Source organism: Cherax quadricarinatus, unplaced genomic scaffold (genome assembly GCF_038502225.1).
Source record: "Cherax quadricarinatus isolate ZL_2023a unplaced genomic scaffold, ASM3850222v1 Contig649, whole genome shotgun sequence".
NCBI lineage: Eukaryota > Metazoa > Arthropoda > Malacostraca > Decapoda > Parastacidae > Cherax > Cherax quadricarinatus.
This window is the reverse complement of record NW_027195675.1, coordinates 45,663-61,966: the sequence shown is the minus strand read 5'-3', so window position 1 is coordinate 61,966 and position 16,304 is coordinate 45,663. Positions and strand designations below refer to the sequence as shown.

At 40.8% G+C, this 16,304-nt stretch overlaps 2 protein-coding genes across 5 annotated transcripts in view; both read right to left on the bottom strand.

The window, feature by feature from the left end:
- Positions 1–625, bottom strand: part of LOC138851450 (protein unc-79 homolog) — an 85,129-nt gene extending 84,504 nt beyond the window's left edge. The window contains exon 1 of one of the 2 annotated variants that reach the window (XM_070080589.1): positions 440–625. The gene's annotated coding sequence lies outside the window, so the exon portion shown is untranslated. The remainder of the gene's footprint in view (positions 1–439) is intronic. The other variant, XM_070080590.1, reaches the window with a different exon arrangement.
- A 4,471-nt stretch (positions 626–5,096) lies between these two features.
- Acsf3 (Acyl-CoA synthetase family member 3) overlaps positions 5,097–16,304 on the bottom strand; it is a 45,220-nt gene continuing 34,012 nt past the window's right edge. For 2 of the 3 annotated variants that reach the window (XM_053791356.2, XM_053791358.2), the window contains exons 11-12: positions 15,858–16,036; positions 5,097–6,426 (exon numbers count right to left, since the gene is read on the bottom strand). In XM_053791356.2, the coding sequence (XP_053647331.2) occupies positions 6,238–6,426; positions 15,858–16,036 (368 nt within the window). In that variant the 3' untranslated portion in view covers positions 5,097–6,237. The remainder of the gene's footprint in view (positions 6,427–15,857; positions 16,037–16,304) is intronic. The other variant, XM_070080588.1, reaches the window with a different exon arrangement.

Genomic DNA, 16,304 nt, shown 5'->3' with positions numbered 1-16,304 from the left:
AATATGCCCAATGTTTCCACCCTCGCCGGAAATCAAACCCGGATCCTCGCCATGTGAAGCAAGAGCTTTAGCCACCAGGCCACAGGGCACCAAGCTAGATAACAGGTAGATAACAGGCCTTAAATACCCTATGAGACCCCAACAAAGAATAATATATGTAAATTATTAAGGTAAGTGGCCACCCTAAGGTATTTCCGTCTAAGGGAGAGATGCTCCCCTGAACGAATCTGCCAAGATTTCCTACTTTATTTCTGCAATATTGCAAGCTCCTGATGTTGATTGCAACACGGAAGGACTAGAGCTATCATTCAACTCTCCCTGTAGTTATTTTCCATATGTTACTAATGTATGACAATTATACTTATGTGTATCAGTACCTAAATAAACTTACTGAACCCAATCATGTCTTAAACAGCGAGTTATATATCCCCTGGCATACCTTCTACATCCAGAACACGGCTGATAAATGTAGGAATTACTGGCAAATATGGCTCATCCGTACACCCCCAGAGTTGGTGCGGCCATCACCCCAGAGAGGAAGAGTATGAGAGAGGCAAGAAGAGATGAGAGACGTCTGCTCATGCCCACAGATGCAGCATCCTCCTGCACCTGCGCCCTCTCCTATAAACATTGTCTTCCATTCCTTGCAAACTTGCCTTCATCAACTTTTACGTAAGTATCTAGAATAATGTGTATGTTATATGTAAATTAAATATGTTTTTTAATCCATAAGAGAGGATAATGAAGAAAAATTGCATTGGTGAGGACATATAATGGAAAGTAAAATAAGTGAGGTGGATAAAGGCACAGTCGCTGCAATGAATTCGGGGAAATCTCTGATCGATACTGTTGACAGACAGACAGACAGACAGGGGAGGCAGTGGGGTGGTGGGAGGGTAGGGGAGGGAGGGGGATTGACTGACAGGGGAGGGGGAGGATGGAGGGAAGATTTAAGGAGTTTATTTCCTTGCATAGTTTACAGTTTATTTATTTATTTATTTATTATTTGGACATGATACATAGTTGTACAAAGAAATATATTGATTGGGTGTACATGGCAAAATCCCCTTGTATGTGTAATTACAATATTGATTTGCTAAGTGCAAAGGAAGCCACTATCATGTCGAGGCATTTCAGGCAGACTATAGAAAGATAGACAGGCAGGGGGTGATGAGAGGAGAGGGGAGGGAGACAGACAGACAGGGGAGGCAGGGGGTTGGAGGGAGGGAGAGAGAGAGACAGGCAGGGGGTGATGATAAGAGGGGAGGGAGACAGACAGGGGAGGCAGGGGATTGGAGGGAGGGAGAGAGAGGCAGGGGGGTGATGGGAGAAGAGGGGAGGGAGAGAGAGTGACAGACAGGAAAGGCAGTGGGGTATGGGGAGGAGAGTCGAGGGGGAGAGACGGAGATAGACATAGAGAGACAGACAGACGGAGATAGAAAAGTGAGTGGGAGAGAAAAGAGACGAGTGTGTGGGAGACAGACAAGTGATGGGGGGAGAGACCAGATCTACCTGGAGTTCATTACCTTTGTAACTAGTTCAGCTATCATAACTTTGAGGCCCAGTCCCTGGACCCATTATGTACCTCTGTAATCTTTTGACTACCGCCCACAGGATGGGTATGGGGTGCATAATAAAGATATTAAATTGTAACTGGAAGAGACAAAAGTGAATGGGGAAGAGACAGACAAGAGTGAGTGGGAGAGACAGAAAAGTGAGTGGGGGGGGGGGAAAGATAAAAGTGTGAGTGGGGGAGAGAGACAGACGAAGAGTGTGAGTGAGAGACAGAACACACACACACACACACTCTGGGGGGAGGATGTTGAACTGTACAGAAGGTTCCAGAGAACTGAGTGTCCTTGAATCAACGAAGGTCAAACCCTCTAAGAACAATGACGCACAACAATAATTGCATTCAGGGGGAACGCTAAACCCACTGGGGTCATCCAGCATCTGGGTAACTGGAAGGCATTCAGGTTCGATCCCAGGAAGGGAAGGGAAGAGCAAGTCCAATTCCTTGAATCAAGAGCACCTCACCTGCATCAAGAAGGATGCTGCAAGATAAAATGTTGAAGCAATCTTTCTCAAACAAAACAAACATCTTATTTCTTTGTGCATTATAATTATAGGGAGCGCAAAACCCGTAGGATTATACAACGCATGTGGGGGGGATGGAAGGTATTCAGGCTCAATTCAGATAACCGGAGCACAGATCCAATTCCCTAGATCAAGAGCCCCTCACCAGTGTCAAGGAACCTCCCTTGAGGGGATTTTCTTTATACAGTAAATAAGTTGTAGTTTACATGTAATAAATATTGCTAAACACAAAAGAAAGCCACTAACATGCATGTGCATTTCTCGAGATAAATGTAGACCAACAAATCACTGAGGGTTGATCTCACTGCTAGGATTGAACTACTCTTTGTAGTGATCATCCCCTAAACAAAAGGTCTCTGAATCTGACACAGTACTCATTGGAGGAAAAGAAGGGCTCTTTACCTTCTCCTGTTTTCCTCAGCAAGAAATGTAACACATTTAAGCACCAGATGTACTGCAATCTCGCCTATAAGGATGAGCTAGTTTATTTCTTTTCCACCACTATATCAGACCAACTAAGGTGTCATCATAGGTCCTTCATGACCTCAGGATCTCTTGATTGTTAATAAGCAAGATTTTCTTTCTTTTTTTGGGTCACCCTACTTCAGTGGGAGACGGCCAACTTATTAAAAAAAAAAAAAAAATTATCAATGCCTGTAACAGGAAGGCCTGATGAATTCACAATCCATCACCACTCAGTGCTATGAAATTACATTTTTCTGTACATTCTAAGGAAAGCCTCTTGTTATGCAAAGCATTTTAGGTAGACTAAAACTATTACTTTTATTGTTTATACCTATCAGTCATTTAGAGAGAATGGATCACAGTAGAATGACATGGAAAGCATATAAATCTATAGGGGAAGGAAGGCGGGGTAGGGGTCGTCCTCGAAAGGGTTGGAGAGAGGGGGTAAAGGAGGTTTTGTGGGTAAGGGGCTTGGACTTCCAGCAAGCGTGCGGGAGCGTGTTAGATAGGAGTGAATGGAGACGAATGGTACTTGGGACCTGACGATCTGTTGGAGTGTGAGCAGGGTAATATTTAGTGAAGGGATTCAGGGAAACCGGTTATTTTCATATAGTCGGACTTGAGTCCTGGAAATGGGAAGTACAATGCCTGCACTTTAAAGGAGGGGTTTGGGATATTGGCAGTTTGGAGGGATATGTTGTGTATCTTTATATGTTTATGCTTCTAGACTGTTGTATTCTGAGCACCTCTGCAAAAACAGTGATAATGTGCGAGTGTGGTGAAAGTGTTGAATGATGATGAAAGTATTTTCTTTTTGGGGATTTTCTTTCTTTTTTGGGTCACCCTGCCTCGGTGGGAGACGGCCGACTTGTTGAAAAAAAAAAAAAAAAAAAAAAAAAAAAAAAAACCTATCAGTCATCTCCCAATGAGATAGTGGCCTAAAGAAAAGGTAAACGCATTCGCTATCATTCATTCAATCACTCTCATCAGAAGTGTGGTGACATCACAGTTCAGATGACCCTCTGACTGCAACATCCCCTTCCCTCCTCCAGAGTGCAGGCACTGTCTTTCCACCACCAGGACTCAAGTCTGACTAACCAGTTTCCTTGAATTCCTTCATAAATATTACCCTTCATAAATATTACCCTTCATAATATGGAGGCAGTGGAGATGTCATGTCTGAGGGCAATGTGTGGTGTGAATATAATGCAGAGAATTCGTAGTTTGGAAGTTAGGAGGAGGTGCGGGATTACCAAAACTGTTGTCCAGAGGGCTGAGGAAGGGTTGTTGAGGTGGTTCGGACATGTAGAGAGAATGGAGCGAAACAGAGTGACTTCAAGAGTGTATCAGTCTGTAGTGGAAGGAAGGCGGGGTAGGGGTCGGCCTAGGAAGGGTTGGAGGGAGGGGGTAAAGGAGGTTTTGTGTGCGAGGGGCTTGGACTTCCAGCAGGCATGCATGAGCATGTTTGATAGGAGTGAATGGAGACAAATGGTTTTTAATACTTGACGTGCTGTTGGAGTGTGAGCAAAGTAACATTTATGAAGGGGTTCAGGGAAACCGGCAGGCCGGACTTGAGTCCTGGAGATGGGAAGTACAGTGCCTGCACTCTGAAGGAGGGGTGTTAATGTTGCAGTAGTTAAAAACTGTAGTGTAAAGCACCTCTCTGGCAAGACAGTGATGGAGTGAATGATGGTGAAAGTTTTCCTTTTTCGGGCCACCCTGCCTTGGTGGGAATCGGCCAGTGTGATAATAATAAAATAAAAATATTACCCCTTGACCTTCTGTCCCTGGAGGACAGAAGGCCAAGGGGAGACATGATAACAGCATATAAAATACTCAGGGGAATTGATAAGGCAGACAGGGCAAGCTGTATGAGGTGGGAAACAGATACTCAGCACAGCTGAAAGTTCAAGACACAGAAGTCACATGGATGTCAGGAAGTATTTCTTGAGCCTCAGGAAATGGGATGACCACAATGAAGAAGTGGTGGAGGCAGACTCTATTCATAGTTTTAAGAACAAATATGATAGAACCAAGGAGGCTAAGAGAGATTGAATATAGCAAGTGGCAAATTGAGAGGCAGGGCCAGAAAATAGGACTCGATCCCTTCAACCACGTAAAAGCAAGTACATGCCTGCCTGATGCTCAAGCCCCTAACACTCAAAGCCTCTTTTACCCAAACCCTCCAGTCCTTTCTGGGATAGCCCCTACCCCTCCTTCCTTCCACCCCAGATACAGTGCACCCTCTTTATCATCTTATTTCTCTCCATCCTCTCCAAATGTGCAAACCAGCTCAGCAACCCTTCCCCCTCTTCAGCACTAGAGTAGTTATGAAGTTCTTAGTAATGCTACAAGTATTTATATAAAGATTATAACATAATTGTAGATTTGTATGACAATTCAGCACGATTAGTTTCTATACATAAGAAACTGGCTGAGACAGCAATGGGAAGATAGCAGTTGAATGAGTTAGTGGTACAAGATACAATTGCCACCTGGAACTGTAACATTGGCAAATGGTAATAAAACACTCATTACAGTTAAGTCTTTTATTAATACAATTTTTCATCCACACTTGGAAGTCATTTATTAGTTCAGTGCTTTACCTGGAGGTCAGCTTTTTCACGCACTTAACAGATATGAAGTGCAATAGCTTAGTCATCCAGTGTGCAAGAGTCAAGTGTATCAAGGTTTAATGTCACCTGTGGTACCTTAAACTGTAACCTTGATGTACCTGACTTTGCTTCCTGGACCCCAACAGCAATAAATCCTATACTGGTTTTGTTGGATTATCCTGATTGATGCATCATACCTTGTCACTGTTCTTTCTTTCTTTCAACACACCGGCCATATCCACTGTTATATGACTATAATATAATATATATGTTTATGGTGCAACACTATAAATTCTTTATATACAAATTATTTGTACTAATACTTGGAACCTAAATAAACATCTCTTCATATATTAGGAAGCTGCCATATTAAAGAGAAGAGGCATCATATTCTTTAGGTCCAATAGTGCCATCAGTTCAGCAGGCAAAGTTCATTGCATTGTTTGGTAGTCCACTGATGCACCAGGGACTTCAATGCAATGAATTTTCATTTAAGTTGACACCTGCCTTTCCTTATTAGTTCATTACACTGAGGTATTATTGTATATGAACAATATGTGTACATAGTTGTCAATGCAACTTGACATACGGCTCACAAGTCAGTACCCTGTAACATCACATGCAAAACCTCAACATTCATATCAACAGTCAGCACATTAAACTGCACTTACCAGTCATTGTTCACCAAATATATCACATGTAAAGAAGCTACAGTACTATGGACATTCACAGGGAGGTGCCCTGATGCTGGATCAAAGCGGATTATCTTACATTTCCCAGGTGCTGTATGATCCTTGTAAATTTGCAACTTTCCCATGAATATAATACTACACTACTATGAACCTAAACATCCAGTTACTATATTGAATAAAATGTCAGTTTCTGAATTATTTGCCCCTATTATGCAAACCATTAGAGAATTATTCTAAAATAATATATTATATTAAAATAATAAGAACATTATCTGTTACTCACCATGCCTACATTCATGTATTTATTTTTAAAAAGTGTACCTTCATTGTACAGTACGATAAATTTAAAGCAGGATATGGTATCTGTTTCAGGAGAAAAACATTTTTAAAATTTGCTTCTTATTAATTTTTCCCATGTTGTTACGTGGAAGAGCCTCAGTCAAACTGACTATCACTGAAGGAACTTGATAGTGAGGCATTCGCTCTTGACCCCACTTTCTTAACTCTTGTGGATCTAATATTGTTTCTTCACCTGACCACACCACTGCAGCTGCTACCTGTTGTCAAGATACAAAACAACAATAAGAAATATCAAAATACACTTAATTCTGCTGTCATCCATTACTCATGTTTTACTATATGCAAATATTCAGTCAAGTCAGTTTGTGCCACAAGTTCTCTGAACTGATCTTAATACACAAAAAAGATTGTTAAATGGACAAGTTCTTCCAAATCCATGGTCATTGTATAGATATTGCATATACTTTCAAACACTTATTTCTTGGTGGTAAAACAGTAATGCCTAACCTAATTTTCTAAAAAATTCTATGTGCCAGCTTTGGTTATACAGTGGAACCCCAGTTTTCGTCCTTAATCCATTCCAGAAGGTCAGTCGAAATCCGAAATGGATGAAAACCAATTTAATATTTCCCATAAGAAATAATGTAAATCCAATTAATCCATTCCAGACACCCAAAAACATTAACAAAAAATAAATTTTGTAGAGAATAACTATAGTTTTACATACAGAAAACAATGAGAAATAAATATAAATGACTAATTTTATAGTAGTAGGTTGGTAGACAGCAACCACCCAGGGAGGCACTACCGTCCTGCCAAGTGAGTGTAAAATGAAAGCCTGTAATTGTTTTACATGATGGTAAGACTGCTGGTGTCTTTTTCTGTCTCAAAAACATGCAAGATTTCAGATACGTCTTGCTACTTCTACTTACACTTAAGTCACACTACACATACATGCACACGTTTATGTATACACACTCATCTGAGTTTTCTTTGCTTTTATCTTAAAAGTTCTTGTTCCTGTTGCTTTTCCTTTGATATCCATGGGGAAGTGGAATAAGAATCTTTCCTCCGTAAGCCATGCGTGTTGTAAAAGTCAACTAAAATGCCGGAAACAATGGGCTAGTAACCCCTTTACCCGTATAGCCTACTAAAAAGAAAAAGAAGAATGGGTAGTACAATGCCTGCACTTTAAAGGAGGGGTTTGGGATATTGGTAGTTTGGAAGGATATGTTATATATCTTTATATATGCTTCTAAACTGCTGTATCTGGGCACCTCTGCAAAGACAGCACAGTGGACCCTCGCCTAACACTATTAATCCGTTCCTGAGAGCTCAACGTTAGGCGAAATTATCGTTAACTGAATTAATTTTCCCCATAAGAAATACATAATGGAAATCAAATTAATCCATTCCTGACACCCCAAAGTATTGAAAAAAAAATTTTTACCATATGAAATATTAATTTTAATACACACAAACTGAAGAAGACATGCACAGTTACATGGCACTTACTTTTATTGAAGATCTGGTGATGATTGATGGGATGGAAGGAGGGGAGACTGTGGATGGTGTTAATGTTTAGAAGGGGAATCCCCTTCCATTAGGACTTGAGGTGGCAATCCTTTTCCGGGGTTACTTCCCTTCTTCTTTTAATGCCACTAGGACCAGCTTGAGAGTCACTGGACCTCTGTCGCACAACATATCTGTCCATAGAGGCCTGTACCTCCCGTTCCTTTATGACATTCCTAAAGTGTTTCACAACATTGTCAGTGTACAGGTTGCCAACACGGCTTGCAATAGCTGTCTGAGGGTGATTTTCATCAAAAAAGGTTTGCACTTTAAGCCACATTGCACACATTTCCTTAATCTCTGAAGTAGACAACTTCTTCAATTTCTCTATCCCCTCCTCCAGAGCAGTTTCCTCAGGGCTGGCCTCTTGCTGTTGAAGATGATCCAGCAGCTCATCAGTGGTTAGTTCGTCATTGTCCTCCTCCACCAACTCTTCCATATCCTCCCCACTAACCTCCAACCCCAAGGACTTCCCCAATGCCACAATGGATTCCTCAACTGGCATAGGATTCCCAGGGTTAGTCTCAAACCCTTCAAAATCCCTTTTGTCTACACATTCTGGCCACAGTTTCTTCCAAGCAGAGTTCAAGGTCCTCTTAGTCACTTCCTCCCAAGCCTTACCTATAATGTTTACACAATTGAGGATGCTAAAGTGATCTCTCCAAAACTCTCTTAGAGTCAACTGAGTTTCTGAGGTCACTTCAAAGCACCTTTCAAACATAGCTTTTGTGTACAGTTTCTTGAAGTTGGAAATGACCTGCTGGTCCATGGGCTGCAGGAGAGGAGTGGTATTAGGAGGCAAAAACTTGACCTTAATGAAGCTCATTTCCATAGAAAGTCGCTCTGCCACATCTGAAGGATGACTAGGAGCACTGTCTAATACCAGGAAGCACTTAAGGTCTAATTTCTTTTCAATTAGGTAACTTTTCACAGTGGGGGCAAATGCATGGTGTAACCAGTCATAGAAAAAGTCCCTAGTGACCTATGCCTTACTGTTTGCCCTCCACAGCACACACAAATTAGCCTTGAGGACATTGTTTTTCCTGAACACTCTGGGAGTTTCAGAGTGATACACCAATAAAGGCTTCACTTTGCAATCACCACTAGCATTAGCACACATCAACAGAGTAAGCCTGTCTTTCATAGGCTTATATCCTGGAAATGCATTTTCCTGCTGAGTAATGTAGGCCCTGCTTGGCATTTTCTTCCAAAACAGGCCTGTTTCATCACAATTAAACACTTGTTCAGGTTTCAGTCCTTCACTGTCTATGTACTCCTTGAATTCCTGCACATATTTTTCAGCCGCTTTTTGGTCCGAACTGGCAGCCTCACTATGCCTTATCACACTATGTATGCCACTATGCTTCTTAAATCTCTCAAACCAACCTTTGCTGGCCTTAAATTCACTCACATCATCACTAGTTGCAGGCATTTATCTAATTAAATCCTCATGCAACTTCCTAGCCTTTTCACATATGATCACTTGAGAGATGCTATCTTCTGCTATCTGTTTTTCGTTTATCCACACCAATAACAGTCTCTCAACATCTTCTATCACTTGCGATCTCTGTTTCGAAAACAAAGTTGCACCTTTGGCAAGAACAGCTTCCTTGATTGCCGTTTTCTTGGCCACAATAGTAGCGATGGTTGATTGGGGTTTTGTGTACAACCTGGCCAGCTCGGAGACATGCACTCCACTTTCATATTTAGCAATGATCTCTTTCTTCATATCCAAAGTAATTCTCACCCTTTTTCCTGTAGGGTTGACACTAGAAGCTTTCTTGGGGCCCATGGTGACTTATTTTGCAGGTGCAATCACTAAAAAGGCTGTGATAATATGAAATGTTCCGATTGTATGTTTGGAAGCGACTGTGGTGGCTGGCTTGTAAACACTGGCACCCACGAAACAAGTGAGGTGGGCTCAGGCCGCACGTGGACGCGTCTCGAACGAATCGTGTTGAGCGAGTTTTTTAGCGCTAGCTGAGGCAAAATTTTTGCGTTAAAATGTATCGCTAGGCGGATTCAATGTTATGCGATGCGTTCATTAGGCGAGGGTCCACTGTCCATGTAATTATGTATGAGTGAGGCGAAAGTGTTGAATGATGATGAAAGTATTTTTTTGGGGGGGATTTTCTTTCTTTTTGGGTCACCCTGCCTTGGTGGGAGACGGCCGACTTGTTGAAAGAAAAGACTAATTTTAATGAATAAATGAACATTTAAATCAGTTTTACCTTTACTGAAGACTCTTGTTGGCATATGGAAGATAGTGAGGAGGGGAGATGGAGGAGAGGATATTCTCTACCACCATCACTACCACCCTCTACGACCATCACTATCACCCTCTACCACCATCACTACCATCCTCTACCACCATCACTACCACCTCTACCACCATCATCACCAGCCTCCACTACCATCCAAACTTTCTTTGCCCCCATGGTGGCTTATTTAGCAGTTGCATTCAATAAACAGGCGCAAAAAACAATCTATTATTACAAAATGTTTTGGATGAACGCACGGACTATTGCTCATTCAACAAGTGACAGAGGTGTACTGAGTCATGTACGTGTGAGCGGAGCGTCCCAGGTGAGCAGACGCGTCTGATACGGACGATTTCCAGGCAGAGGTAAGAAACCCGGGGTAAAATTTGGCCGAAAAGTGGTCGATATCCGCACCAGATGAAATCCAGGGTTCCACTGTATTTGAGTAAATGCGTTTACATACATTACACTACTGTACTGTAGTGCTACTTGATGGCTGAATCATTTTTGTTATCTCTCCATTGCTAAATACAGTTTTTCCCATTCTTTCTCTTTATTTTTACTCCTTACAGTTGAAAATATATACCTGCTGAGGGCAGTTCTCATTCTCTTCCAGCTTTCTGACAGTGAGGTAGGTACAACTAGCTAATGCATCAGTCTTATCTTGAGTGGACTGAGGATTGAGCTTTCATTACTCCTTGCTCCAAATGACCCACACAACAAGGTTAATGGTTTCAAATAAATATAATATTAATAATATTCACATTTGCTTCACACTGCAAGCAAGTGGTCACTGAATTTTATAATAGCCAAACCAGCATGTAGAATTCCATAGTAAATATTAGACAATTCTTCAAGAGTCTTATAAGCTTTTAAACTGTTTGAAATACAGTACTATATGAATATTGGGAATATTCTACAGGTAGCCAGCCCCTCAAGGATTGCATTTCCAAAAGGTACAGGGTATAAACTTAACATAATAGAAAAGCATGGCAGCAGGCTCCTACTGGCCCATGCTGTATGACAATACACTATACATAAAAACATGAATATGTTACGATGATTAGTGAGGAACTAATAATGAAATGTTAATGTACAAGAATGCAAAGTTATATATATATTTTTTTTTCAACAAGTCGGCATAATGTTTTAGAATCAATCTTTAAAAGATTTTTAAGTCTGAAAACACATACACAGAAAACCATAAAATAAGGTTTAAGAGAAAAAATACCTGAAAAGACTTTTCTCTTTATTTATAATCTTGATTCCTTACCTCCTCTGGGAACTCTTGAAGGACTTTTTTTTGAAGCACAAATTTCTAAAGATTTCTGACCTCAACACACAAGCTGAAAGATATAGGCTAGAGGCTAGCCTACACTTAATGCAGAACATTAGATAAAAGGTAAAAAAAAAATTATAACTAGCTTCTAATATGGAGAGGAAATTTTAGACATTTTGGGTCATCCTGGACCATCATCAAGTCATCACTTATGACCAGATAAAGACTGACTGAAATATTGTTCTAAGTATCTTCTGTAAACTGTGGGCTAATTATGAAAACCATCCTCAGTCTGCCATTCTTTACAGTACATGAACCATATCCATTATGTAGCAAGAGCCACACAGCAATCCTGAAACTCTCCCTCATCATCTCTCATAAAAGTGAAGATTAAAAAAAGTGTTTTAAATTTAGTAAACACGAGGCCCTCAACATTCACGAGGGTTAGGGGATCAAGAACCTCGCGAATCTTGAAAATTCGCTAATGTTTGGTGCACAAATATGATGTAGGGAAATATAATATTACTGTACTGCAGCATTCGCAAATATTTTGATGTGCAAATATTTTTTTTATTTTTTATTATCACACCGGCCGATTCCCACCAAGGCAGGGTGGCCCGAAAAAGAAAAACTTTCACCATCATTCACTCCATCACTGTCTTGCCAGAAGGGTGCTTTACACTACAGTTTTTAAACTGCAACATTAACACCCCTCCTTCAGAGTGCAGGCACTGTACTTCCCATCTCCAGGACTCAAGTCCGGCCTGCCGGTTTCCCTGAATCCCTTCATAAATGTTACTTTGCTCACACTCCAACAGCACGTCAAGTATTAAAAACCATTTGTCTCCATTCACTCCTATCAAACACGCTCACGCATGCCTGCTGGAAGTCCAAGCCCCTCGCACACAAAACCTCCTTTACCCCCTCCCTCCAACCCTTCCTAGGCCGACCCCTACCCCGCCTTCCTTCCACTACAGACTGATACACTCTTGAAGTCATTCTGTTTCGCTCCATTCTCTCTACATGTCCGAACCACCTCAACAACCCTTCCTCAGCCCTCTGGACAACAGTTTTGGTAATCCCGCACCTCCTCCTAACTTCCAAACTACGAATTCTCTGCATTATATTCACACCACACATTGCCCTCAGACATGACATCTCCACTGCCTCCAGCCTTCTCCTCGCTGCAACATTCATCACCCACGCTTCACACCCATATAAGAGCGTTGGTAAAACTATACTCTCATACATTCCCCTCTTTGCCTCCAAGGACAAAGTTCTTTGTCTCCACAGACTCCTAAGTGCACCACTCACTCTTTTTCCCTCATCAATTCTATGATTCACCTCATCTTTCATAGACCCATCCGCTGACACGTCCACTCCCAAATATCTGAATACGTTCACCTCCTCCATACTCTCTCCCTCCAATCTGATATTCAATCTTTCATCACCTAATCTTTTTGTTATCCTCATAACCTTACTCTTTCCTGTATTCACCTTTAATTTTCTTCTTTTGCACACCCTACCAAATTCATCCACCAATCTCTGCAACTTCTCTTCAGAATCTCCCAAGAGCACAGTGTCATCAGCAAAGAGCAGCTGTGACAACTCCCACTTTGTGTGTGATTCTTTATCTTTTAACTCCACGCCTCTTGCCAAGACCCTCGCATTTACTTCTCTTACAACCCCATCTATAAATATATTAAACAACCACGGTGACATCACACATCCTTGTCTAAGGCCTACTTTTACTGGGAAAAAATTTCCCTCTTTCCTACATACTCTAACTTGAGCCTCACTATCCTCGTAAAAACTCTTCACTGCTTTCAGTAACCTACCTCCTACACCATACACTTGCAACATCTGCCACATTGCCCCCCTATCCACCCTGTCATACGCCTTTTCCAAATCCATAAATGCCACAAAGACCTCTTTAGCCTTATCTAAATACTGTTCACTTATATGTTTCACTGTAAACACCTGGTCCACACACCCCCTACCTTTCCTAAAGCCTCCTTGTTCATCTGCTATCCTATTCTCCGTCTTACTCTTAATTCTTTCAATTATAACTCTACCATACACTTTACCAGGTACACTCAACAGACTTATCCCCCTATAATTTTTGCACTCTCTTTTATCCCCTTTGCCTTTATACAAAGGAACTATGCATGCTCTCTGCCAATCCCTAGGTACCTTACCCTCTTCCATACATTTATTAAATAATTGCACCAACCACTCCAAAACTATATCCCCACCTGCTTTTAACATTTCTATCTTTATCCCATCAATCCCGGCTGCCTTACCCCCTTTCATTTTACCTACTGCCTCACGAACTTCCCCCACACTCACAACTGGCTCTTCCTCACTCCTACAAGATGTTATTCCTCCTTGCCCTATACACGAAATCACAGCTTCCCTATCTTCATCAACATTTAACAATTCCTCAAAATATTCCTTCCATCTTCCCAATACCTCTAACTCTCCATTTAATAACTCTCCTCTCCTATTTTTAACTGACAAATCCATTTGTTCTCTAGGCTTTCTTAACTTGTTAATCTCACTCCAAAACTTTTTCTTATTTTCAACAAAATTTGTTGATAACATCTCACCCACTCTCTCATTTGCTCTCTTTTTACATTGCTTCACCACTCTCTTAACTTCTCTCTTTTTCTCCATATACTCTTCCCTCCTTGCATCACTTCTACTTTGTAAAAACTTCTCATATGCTAACTTTTTCTCCCTTACTACTCTCTTTACATCATCATTCCACCAATCGCTCCTCTTCCCTCCTGCACCCACTTTCCTGTAACCACAAACTTCTGCTGAACACTCTAACACTACATTTTTAAACCTACCCCATACCTCTTCGACCCCATTGCCTATGCTCTCATTAGCCCATCTATCCTCCAATAGCTGTTTATATCTTACCCTAACTGCCTTCTCTTTTAGTTTATAAACCTTCACCTCTCTCTTCCCTGATGCTTCTATTCTCCTTGTATCCCATCTACCTTTTACTCTCAGTATAGCTACAACTAGAAAGTGATCTGATATATCTGTGGCCCCTCTATAAACATGTACATCCTGAAGTCTACTCAACAGTCTTTTATCTACCAATACATAATCCAACAAACTACTGTCATTTCGCCCTACATCATATCGTGTATACTTATTTATCCTCTTTTTCTTAAAATATGTATTACCTATAACTAAACCCCTTTCTATACAAAGTTCAATCAAAGGGCTCCCATTATCATTTACACCTGGCACCCCAAACTTACCTACCACACCCTCTCTAAAAGTTTCTCCTACTTTAGCATTCAAGTCCCCTACCACAATTACTCTCTCACTTGGTTCAAAGGCTCCTATACATTCACTTAACATCTCCCAAAATCTCTCTCTCTCCTCTGCATTCCTCTCTTCTCCAGGTGCATACACGCTTATTATGACCCACTTCTCGCATCCAACCTTTACTTTAATCCACATAATTCTTGAATTTACACATTCATATTCTCTTTTCTCCTTCCATAACTGATCATTTAACATTACTGCTACCCCTTCCTTTGCTCTAACTCTCTCAGATACTCCAGATTTAATCCCATTTATTTCCCCCCACTGAAACTCTCCTACCCCCTTCAGCTTTGTTTCGCTTAGGGCCAGGACATCCAACTTCTTTTCATTCATAACATCAGCAATCATCTGTTTCTTGTCATCCGCACTACATCCACGCACATTTAAGCAACCCAGTTTTATAAAGTTTTTCTTCTTCTCTTTTTTAGTAATTGTATACAGGAGAAGGGGTTACTAGCCCATTGCTCCCGGCATTTTAGTCGCCTCATACGACACGCATGGCTTACGGAGGAAAGATTCTTTTCCACTTCCCCATGGACAATAGAAGAAATAAAAAAGAACAAGAGCTATTTAGAAAAAAGAGAAAAACCTAGATGTATGTATATATATATATGCATGTGCGTGTCTGTGAAGTGTGACCAAAGTGTAAGTAGGAGTAGCAAGATATCCCTGTTATCTTAGCGTGTTTATGAGACAGAAAAAGAAACCAGCAATCCTACCATCATGCAAAACAGTTACAGGTTTTTGTTTCACAGTCATCTGGCAGGACGGTAGTACTTCCCTGGGTGGTTGCTGTCTACCAACCTACTATGTGCAAATATATTGTAGGGAAATATAATAATAGCATTTACTTAGCCTAACAATACTGCTTCCTTAACCTACTGAACCAAGAACAATCATAAAACACATGAAAACATCATAAAATATTGTATATACATGTTATGGTTTAACCCTTAAACTGTCCAAACATAGACCTACGTTCACATGTGTAGCGCTCCAAGTTTTTTATTACATAAGAAAGCATGTAAAAAAAGTAGGTCTACATTCGGAGAGCTACACTCGTGAACGTAGATCTACGTTTGGACAGTTTAAAGGTTAATAAATAATGAATGTGGGCATTCGTGAATGTTCAAAGCTCGCAAAAGTGGAGGGCTGGCTGTAATACACATTAACAAAATGTCTTAAAATTTAGGTTGAATAGTAAAGGGGAGATATTGTCATGGCTTACCTTCTGGCCCCAGGTGATATCAGGGATGCCAACAACAGCAACATCAGAAATGTTAGGGTGACTAAGAAGGTGTCGCTCCACATCAAGAGCAGAGATTTTAAATCCTCCGCTTTTGATAATATCAACACTGGTGCGTCCAAGTATCTTGTATGCTCCGTCAATGTACTGTGCTGTGTCACCTACATTTAAGTTATAGAAAATTGTACTAATGTCTGTTAACGGTTCCAGGGATCACTGTCCCTCACAGCCCAGTCTCAGATAAGTCCTCTTAAAATAGAAAGGAAATACTACACAAGAGTAAGAAATATTAAGAAACACACAGGAAATTAAAGATAACCTAAGTGTATACCGAATCTAAATACAGTAGAAGATTTTAAGATTTATCTGTCATCTTATCACAATTAATGATAATCTTTTATTTGTATCAAGTGTTTTAATAATGCCTTC